General features: G+C 48.2%; 1 protein-coding gene across 1 annotated transcript; it reads left to right on the top strand.

The window, feature by feature from the left end:
* The first annotated feature begins 1,996 nt into the window (after window positions 1-1,996).
* LOC103643226 (ARO1-like protein 1) lies at window positions 1,997-5,627 on the top strand. The gene is made up of 2 exons (XM_020547234.3): window positions 1,997-4,526; window positions 5,330-5,627. The coding sequence occupies exon 1, from the start codon at window positions 2,114-2,116 to the stop codon at window positions 4,391-4,393; it is 2,280 nt and encodes a 759-aa protein (XP_020402823.2). The 5' UTR covers window positions 1,997-2,113; the 3' UTR covers window positions 4,394-4,526; window positions 5,330-5,627.
* Window positions 5,628-10,221: the final 4,594 nt, after the last annotated feature.

Below are 10,221 nucleotides of genomic sequence, written 5' to 3'. Positions count from 1 at the left end.
AACATACCAGCCCGAGAACTTGGGACCCGACCGTGCACCCGGGCTACGGCCAGCTCGCATGAGGGAACAACCAGACCGGCCGAAGCATCGCGAAACGCATTAAGACCTCGAAGGAGTCAAACCACTCCTCCGAGGCCTCGGGGGCTACACCCGGCGGGTGCGCTCGCGCGCACCCACCGGAACAAAATGCAACTGAGAAAGGCCGGTCCCCTTGCAAAAAAGTGCGACAAAAGCCTCCAAACGAGTATTAACACTCCCTTTGAGGCTCGGGGGCTACTGTCGGGGACCATAATTAGGGGTACCCCCAAGACTCTTAATCTCAGCTGGTAACCCCCATCAGCACAAAGCTGCAAAGGCCTGATGGGTGCGATTAAGTCAAGGCTCGGTCCACTCAAGGACACGATCTTGCCTCGCCCGAGCCCAGCCTCGGGCAAGGGCAGCCGACCCCGGAGGATCTACGTCTCGCCCGAGGGCCCCCTCAAGCAACGGACACACCTTCGGCTCGCCCGAGGCCCGGTCTTCGCCTAGAAGCAACCTTGGCCAAATCGCCACGACGACCAACCGTATCGCAGGAGCATTTAATGGAAAGGTGGCCTGACACCTTATCCTGACACACGCCCTTCAGTCGACTGAGCAGAAGTGACCACAGTCACTTCGCCGCTCCACTGACCAGTCTGACAAGAAGACAGCGCCGCCCGCGTCGCTCCGACTGCTGTGCCACTCGACAGTGTGAGGCTGACAGCGGCCAAGTCCGGCCTCAGGCGCCATAGGAAGCTCCGCCTCGCCCGACCCAGGGCTCGGACTCGGGCTCGGCCCCGGAAGATGACGAACTCCGCCTCGCCCGACCCAGGGCTCGGACTCGACCTCGACCTCAGCCGACGGTCTCCGTCTCGCCCGACCCAAGGGCTCGGACTCGACCTCGAAAGACAGGCTCGACCTCGACCTCGGAGGAGCCTCCGCCTCGCCCTACCCAGGGCTCGGACCGACCACGTCACAGGAGGAGCCATCATTACCCTACCCCTAGCTAGCTCTGGCTACGGGGAATAAGACCGGCGTCCCATCTGGCTCGCCCCGGTAAAACAAATAATGATGGCGCCCCGCATGCTCCATGACGACGGCGGCTCTCAGCCCCCTTACGAAAGCAAGGAGACGTCAGCAAGGACTCGACAGCCCCGACAGCTGTCCTTCCGCAAGGCTCCAGCGCTTCTCCGACGGCCACGACATCACACGAACAGGGTGCCAAAACCTCTCCGGCTGCCACGACGGCATGTACTTAGGGCACTAGCTCCTCTCTGCTAGACACGTTAGCACACTGCTACATCTCCCATTGTACACCTGGACCCTCTCCTTACGCCTATAAAAGGAAGGTCCAGGGCCCTCTTACGGAGGGTTGGCCGCGCAGGGAAGGACGGGACGGCGCGCGCGTAAGCCTCTCGCTCCCTCCCACGCGAACGCTTGTAACCCCCTACTGCAAGCGCACCTGACTTGGGCGCGGGACAAACACGAAGGCCACGGGTTTCCCCTTTTACGCCTGTCTCCCTCCGGCTTTTTTCCCCCTTTGCGCTCCGTCTCGCGCCGACCCATCTGGGCTGGGGCACGCGGCGACAATATACTCGTCGATCCAGGGACCCCCGGGGTCGAAACGCCGACAGATCTCGATGTATTCCACGTAGGACATACAAGCAGATCAAACAATATAATTGAATATTATCTAGCGAGTGGTTCGTGGCTTCACTACACATCACTCCTGCTTAGATTGGTTCGTTTTGTTCGATCTCAATCCATTGAGTGAGTTTTAATTCTGAATAAGTCAAAATCTTATAATTTTTTTCTGAACATAAAATAAAAATAACGGAACAAGTCTTTCCTCCCACTCAGAGAGCCGTGTTATGAATCGCAATCCTAAATTATTTCTAATTTAAAAATAATAAAAATAATATCCGAACTTAGTTCTATTCAATCCTTAAATTTTATATTGTAAAGTGTAGAGCTCATCGTCATCCGAAAGACATCCGTCTCACTAACACAACAATGGCGACTACTCTGACTGCGAATTTTTTGTCAGCCAATTGTCAACCAAAGAACCAGGCTCCAGAAGGTGGCAGTCTATGCAATGCTTGATCCGGCGGCCTCGAATCCAACGCCGCCGGACGATACGAACGGAACGAACTGGCTGGTGCGGCGCGCGCGCGCGCGTCCCATCCCATTCCCCGACTCTTCCCCTCCATTCCATAGTCGCAACTTGCAATGGCACGACCTCTCCAATTCCCCATATCCATATCGGGCAGCAGTCCAGCCGGCTCGCTTCCACCCTTCCTCTCCCATTCCAAATTTAGCTCGTCACCTCCGGCATCGCCGTTCTCGTGTTACCCTCTCCGCCGCCGCCGGACGGCGGGCCGGCCGCGACACGACGCCGAGGGCTCGCTCCTCCTCGTTCTTCCTCGCACGCGGCATTGATCGACCGATCCCTTCCACTGAGCGTGAACGGCAGGGGGCCGCGCGGATGGACGACCTGAAGGCGAGCCTGGCGCGGCCGATACAGCTCGCGGAGCAGGTGATCAAGTGGGCGGACGAGGCGCAGACGTGCCGGCAGGAGTGCCAGGACCTCAAGGCCAAGCTGGAGCGCCTCTCCACCCTGCTCCGGCAGGCGGCGCGCGCCGACCTCTACGAGCGCCCCGCGCGCCGCATCCTCGAGGACACGGACAAGGCGCTCGACAAGGCCGCCGCGCTGCTCGAGCGCTGCTGCGGCCACGGCTTCGTCCGCCGCGTCTTCACCATCATCCCCGCGGGGTCGTTCAAGAAGGCGTCCTACCTGCTCGACAACTCCCTCGGGGACCTCACCTGGATCCTCCGCGTCTCCAACTACGCCGCCTCCGACGAGGACGACGAGGACGACCACATCGGCCTGCCCCCCATCGCGCAGAACGAGCCCATCCTCTTCCTCATCTGGGAGCAGATCGCCGTGCTGCAGTACGGCGGGCTCGAGGCCCGCGCGGACGCCGCCGCCAGCGTCGTCTCCCTCGCGCGCGACAACGACCGCTACGGCAGGCTCATCATCGAGGAAGACGGAGTCCCACCGCTGCTGCGGCTCATCAAGGAGGGCCGCGCCGACGCGCAGGAGAGCGCCGCGCTAGCCATCGGGCTCCTCGGCCGCGACCCCGAGTGCGTGGACCTCATGATCCTCGCCGGGGTCTGCACCTCCTTCGTCAAGATCCTCAAGGACGCGCCCATGAAGGTGCAGGGGATGGTGGCGTGGGCGGTCTCCGAGCTCTCAGCCAACCACCCCAAATGCCAGGACGCCTTCCTCCAGCACAACGTCATCCGGCTCCTCGTCTCCCACCTCGCCTTCGAGACGGTGCAGGAGCACTCCAAGTACGCCGTCGCCTCCAAGATGTCCATCCACTCCGTGGTCATGGACAAAAAGAGCAACGACAGCACACATGACCCCTCGGGAAGCGGGGAGCAAGCGGCGGCGGCGAAACCAAACGTGGGCGGTGGCGGGACAGGAGCCAGTAGCTCGAGCCTGACTGTTCCCGGTCCCAGCGGCAGACCCGTCGGCATGGCCGGGACAAGGCTGCACAACGCGTCCATTTCCGCCACGAGCACCCGGGGGAGGGAGTACGAGGACCCGGAGATCAAAGCGTACCTGAAAGCGCACGCCGCCCGGGCGCTGGGCACGCTGGCCACGGGCAACCCCGCCATCTGCAAGAACATCACGGAGTCGAGGGCGCTGCTCTGCTTCTCGATCCTCCTCGAGAAGGCCACGGGCGACGTGCAGTACAACTCCGCGATGGCGCTCGTGGAGATATGCCGCGTCGCGGAGCAGAACGCCGAGCTCCGGCGGTCGGCGTTCAAGCCCACCTCCCCCTCGGCGCGCGCCGTGGTGGACCAGCTCCTCCGCGTGGTGGAGAAGGCCGACTACGACGACCTCCTCGTCCCCTGCATCACGTGCCTGGGGTGCCTGTCGAGGACGTTCCGGGCGACGGAGACGAGGGTCATCGGGCCGCTCGTCAGGCTCCTCGACGAGCGGGAGACCGACGTGAGCCTGGAGGCCGCGGCGGCGCTGGCCAAGTTCGCGTGCATGGACAACTACCTGCACGTGGACCACTGCAAGTCGATCATCGGCCACGGCGGCGCCAAGCACCTGGTGCAGCTCGTCTACTTCGGCGAGCAGGTGGTGCAGACCGCCGCGGTCGTCCTCGTCTGCTACCTCGCGCACAACGTCCCCGACAGCGAGGAGCTCGCGCAGGCCGAGGCTTTGATGGTGCTCGACTGGGCGTGGAAGCAGGGCTACATGTCGCAGGATCCGGTGATCGAGAGCTTGCTGCCCGAGGCCAAGATTAGGATGGAGCTTTACCAGTCCAGAATAGCGAAAGGAGGATACTACTATTGATCATTTGATCTTGATCGGAGACTGCTGTCAACTTAACTTGTGTGGCTATTAGATTCAGGGGCGAAACAGAAACACAAGGATGCATGGCTGCCGCTTCACCTTCACATCAACTGACTACTGTAAATAGATTCAGGTAACTTTGTTCATAGTCTGGTTAACCCTTCTTATTTTTGAGAGAGAAAAAACAATAGGTAAAAATGGTTTTTTTGGGGGGAAAGTAAGCAGTGTGGTTTTCATGTTTGGTTGCGAGACTTGGGAGCTAGGTTCCTGGTACCGCAGTCGATCCTAAAGTTTTGTTTTGCGGGTACCTCCCTTCTCGAATATTTTTGTCCATTACTTTATTTTTAAACTAAACCACGACAAATAAAAAAATAAAAGATTTGTCTTGTAGGTTTTCCTCTATCCTATTTGGTGGTGAACAGTGTGGTATAACCCTTCGTAGGGGAGATAATTACCCCTTGACAGTAGAGGCAAACTCAGTAAATTTTTCTTTGTGGATATCAGCATTAATTCCCTAACTGTATCAGATCAGCTTGTTGTACTCTCACTTGTTACTTGACCTCGGTCATTGATGTATATTAGGTTTTAATCATTTACTGAAAAAAAGGAATTTGTTTGACTTGAACTACGTGGGTTCTTTGCTGGCTCTTAACGAGCATCACCATTGGTTCATAAAAAATGAATAAAAATAACTCTAGCCTCCAAATGTTTCTAACTCTTAAGTTGTTAAATGTTTTTAAATATGCTAACTCAGTTTTTTTTCTAGTTATTACTTGCAACTTCAGATTTGTTTTTAAAGTTCAATAATCATTATCCTTCTTTTGATTATTATTTTCATTCGTATGAATCACGGCTAGTCGATTTTCTCTAAAATTTTTTTGGATAGATCATCTGTAGACTTGCCAAACGAGGATGATGAAATCCTTATTTCCGCAGGTCAGATTATCCAATGTGCTTCACTCGTATACAAGCGCACGAACTCAAGGGCAGACAAGTAACTTTACGGTGAGATTGCCACGCGAAATAAATTTTCCAAAGTTTGAGGACTAAATAAAAAATATTTAGGATGTCAGTATAATTGGGACTTTATTTAAGAAATTGTTGAAGCGTAAGTTTTGGTTAGTAATACGCTAAATTAATTTTAGGGGCTTATTTTGGTAACGGGTGGAAGTGTTGTAACAAATCCATCGATGTACTGTGGTGCTAATAATGCAGGTACTTACCATGCACAATGCGGAATTCTTTATGCTGATCTCATCAGTTGCACGAAAAATATAAAGCTATTTAAATTCATAAAGCGTATCGTCGTTTGTTAATTTGGAAACATGGATCCATTTACTGCCCTCAACTGTTCAGTTTGTTACTGTTTTAACCCCCCCTAAACAAGAGATCGACCCAATATGTTCTCTCAAACAGTTCAAGACGGGCGAAATCAGGCCCCCGAATGGACATTTCTCTTGTAATTTTTTTTTCAATCCACGTGAAAGCTATGTTCTGATTTTGAATTGCGTGAGGCGGTTGAAGGGATCGTACCCTATGATACATAAATAATTCTGAACTTGCTTTCATCAATTGAGAGCAGCTTGGGCCAGTCAAATTGATTGTTTCGCTTTGACAACTATTGCCATAAATTGGAGAACGTTTACTTTGGTGGTGTTTGTTTGTGATTATAATTTGACTAGATTATATAATTAAACAAAATTTGAACTAACATTTAGTTCAAATTTCGTGGATGATATGCCCCTTTTGCGTGCCACAGCGGGAAGAAACCACATGTGTCCCAGTTCAGAAGAGGCAGAAGGTTTCAGGCTCCATGGTGGCTGCAGAGTGCGTCTTTACCAGTGACAAATCTATTGCCAACCCTTGCCCTCAGTTTCTTAGATGGCATAAACAAAGAAATTCTGTCGTTTTCATGCCTTGATGCGGTTCGTACGTGCAGCACCAACGTCTCGTCGCCATGTGCACCGTCGGTTCAGATCAGCATATATGGCTGCCAACGGCCAATGGGCAGTATTTATCTAAGTCATTTATGATCGCTACTTCGCTGGTTCCGTTTATTTTGAACCGTCTGAGCGAATCTAAAGGATCTGGGGACCTCAAAAATGCAAATTCTTTATCTGGCTAGCATCCCTTAACAAGTGTTGGACTGTGGATAGACTGGCTCGTAGGGGATTGGACCATCCTGATAAATGTCTTCTTTGTGATCAGCAAGAGGAAATAGCACAACACATTTTGTTGGCTTGCGTTTTTGCTAGAGACATTTGGGCCCAGATTTTGAACAAGGTGGGATTGATGCCTTTGGCTCCAGAAATAACAGATCTGGTTTTCCAAGATTGGTAGAGGAAGGATGAGCAGAAAGTATAAAATATATAGTCAGAGAGAAAGGGGTTTAATTCCCTAATTATCTTGGTGTCTTGGCGGTTGTGGAAACAAAGGAATGCTTGCGTGTTTGATGGGGTACCCCCGAGTATTCGCAACATTTTGCAAGATATTCATGAGGATGTTAAGCTTTGAGGAATGGCAGGAGCAAAAGATATTAGACAGTTGTGGCCTTAGTTTAGATGGTGTGGTGGGGGTTGTTCCCCCTTCTCTCTTGTTTCTAGTTTCTTTTATTTTTCTTCTTCTCTTTTCTTCTTCTCTTTTTTTCTTTTTTTATGTCCCCCTCTTCTCGTTTGCTGCCTTCTCGGGCACTTTGTTTTCTTGGTGCACTTGGGATCTTTCTTTCCTCTTAATATAATGACGCACAGTTCTCTTGCGTGTTCGAGAAAAATAGATAGATGCGTGCATCCGTCGCGTTTGATCGAAGTAGTGGAACGCACAGTTGATGTGGCCATCTTGGCTTGCTCTTAACACTCAATCGCTTGTATTGTAGTAGTAGCTTATTAAATCTAAAAAAAGGCACACGAAAAAACATTGTGTTAACTCGAAAGTAAAGACAAAAATCTCTAATAAATGAAAGGAATCTTCTGGAAGACCAAACCGAGGTTTTTATTTGATGCATCTAATGACCATAATTTAGACTTTATTGCTCTTTTTGAAACTCATAGAAAGAGCTACTCCGAAGCTCAGTTAAGTACCTTTTGTGGGAGCAGAGAGTTTTCTTGACAATGGTGCCCTTCTAGAGGCCGATCAGGAGGTGTTTTTCTAGGTGTCAACTTAGAAACCTTTGACATGGTTAAATCCTGTAAGGGCAAGTTTTTTTTCTAAAAATACATTTAAAAAATAAGAGTGACGACTTTCAATGGGTTTTAATGGCTGTATATGGTGCAATGCAACATAAAGGTTGTTTTCTTACAGAGTTAGTCAATGTCATCAGTACAGAGACTGCCGATTTTGGTAGGAGGAGATTTTCATATTATAAAAAACCGATGGAAAAAATAGCAACTGTTATGATAACAGGTGGCTGAACTTGTTTAATGCCTGCATAGAATCTCTTAATCTTCGGAAATTGGAGCTCTCTGGCCGTAAATTTACCTGGGCTAGCTCTGGGCCGAACCCGACATATGAGAAGCTTGACAAGTTTTTGGTGAGCATTGAGTAGGAACGAAAATTCCCTTTATCGGTGGTTGAGGCCCTATCGAGAGATATTTCAGATCACACACCTTTATTGTTACAAAGTGAAAATGTCTCCTTTAGAGGAAATAACCAAAGGTTCATATTTGAGCTCTCCTGGTTATACATGGAAGGTTTACATGAATTGGTAGCAAAGGTGTGGAACAAGGAAAATAGGGGAACCTCTTCTCTAGTTAGATGGTAAAATAAACTTAGAGCTCTGCGGCGTTACCTGAGAGGTTGGGCAAAAAATGTGCTTGGGAATACTAGAAAAAGAAAGCGGTTCTTGCTTACATATTTAGAATCTTTAGATAAAAAAGGGAGGAGGGGATTCTTTCCCCACAAGAGCAGGAACATAAGTATTATCTTTCTACCGAATTAACAAAGTTGATTAGAGAGGAAGAGACATACTGGATTCAACGATCGAAAGCAACTATGTTATTAAAAGGCGACGATAATATTAAATTTTTTTCACCTTCTAGCAAGTGGTAGAAATCGTAAGACGAAAATAATACAGTTAGAACAGGAGGAAGGAATAATCATTGGCCAAAATAATCTTAAAAATTATATAACAGATTATTACAAAAAGTTATTTGTATTGTAAAATTTAAATCACTTCTCGTCAGATGAAGATACGCGGGATGACATCCCGCAAGTATCGAATATCGATAATGAGTCGTTAATAGGGAGTTTCTCAGAAGTTGAGATAAAAAAGTGGTTTTCCAATTGGAACACAATAAGACGCCAGGTCCAGATGGTTTTCCTGTTGAGTTTTACCAAAACTTTTGGGAGGTTATAAAAAAGGACTTACTAGCGCTTTTTGAGGATTTCCATAATGGGATTTTGCCACTCCATAGTCTTAATTACTCTGGTGCCGAAAAAAGAGGCTATAAAAGTAGAAAATTTTAGACCGATTTGTCTTTTAAATGTAAGTTTTTAGATTTTTACTAAAATAAGTACCTAAAAATAAAACAATAACCCAAGTAGAACACAGGCTCGGTGATTCTCACTTTTGGTTCGGACTTATGGCGGTAAAACATGACTTTATGAGAATGGGTCATTTTGTGTTAGGGGATGGTACATAGATTCAGTTCTGGGAAGATAAATGGTTGGGGTTTGTCCCTTTGAAAGAACAATTTCTAGATCTGTACAACATTGTGAGAAAGAAAAAGGCAACGATAACTAATGTCCTACAATATAATCAACTTAATGTGGCTTTTTGTTGGTCACTTAATGAAAATAATCTAGCTGCTTTGAATCAGGTAGTAGCTAGAGTATTTACTATTAGTCTAGGTGATCGAAGAGACACGTTTGTATGGGATCTTCTCCAGCAATGCCAGTTTACGGGTCAGCTCCATGTATAGGGCTTTGGTCGCTCCTAACATTGTTTCGAGAAACCACCCCATCTAGGATTGAAAGCTACCTTTGAAGATTAAAATTTCTATGTGGTACTTAGTTAAAGGCATAGTTCTAACAAAGGATAATTTAGCAAAAAAATCGGTGGAAAGGAAGTGTTAAATGTTGTGGATGTAACTTAGATGAATCCATTCAACATCTTTTCTTTGATTGTCATATGGCTAGATGTGTTTAGAGAGGTGTACAAATTTTATTTAACATTACTCCACCTTCGTGCATCCAACATATGTTTGGCACTTGGCTAAAAGGTTTAAATTCTAGACTTAAGAGCCTGATTTAGGTTGGAGCATGTGACCTCTGTTGGGCTATATGGTTAAGTCGTAATAATGTGGTTTTTTGAAATGCACAGGTTTCCACTCCCTTGCAGGTCACCTTCAGAGGAACACATTGGACAAGGTTCTGGACACTGTTGCAGAAGGAGGAGGACAAACCTCAAATAAAATAGGGTTGTCGTGTGCTTGAAACGATAATGATGGAGATATTTTTAAATAATGGCTGGTCTTTTTATCATAGATTGAGAGCTTAAACTTATGAAACTTTTGTAGAATATGAGATTTTCGTTCTAAAGTGGAACTACATGTTTATGAGTTTGACAGCCACATGTATCAACCGACAGAGAAGCTGGAATATTAATAATATTCTCTTTTCTAAAAAAAATATCTTTGATTTACGGGTCCTGGACGAAGTAAATTTCGATCGAAAGATACGACTGTTTTTTTCCCGAAAAATATGAAAGTTTAATTTTTGTTTTTTTTTCCAGAAATTTCGCGAGATTCTGTGAGAGGAAGGGAGACACGGACTGAAACCTCGATCCATCCTTGCAGCAGGTGAATCTTATCCGCGCTGCAATTTGCGCCGTC

The sequence above is a fragment of the Zea mays genome, chromosome 1 (assembly GCF_902167145.1).
Source record: "Zea mays cultivar B73 chromosome 1, Zm-B73-REFERENCE-NAM-5.0, whole genome shotgun sequence".
Classification (NCBI taxonomy): Eukaryota; Viridiplantae; Streptophyta; class Magnoliopsida; order Poales; family Poaceae; genus Zea; species Zea mays.
This window is presented reverse-complemented; position numbering and strand designations above follow the sequence as displayed.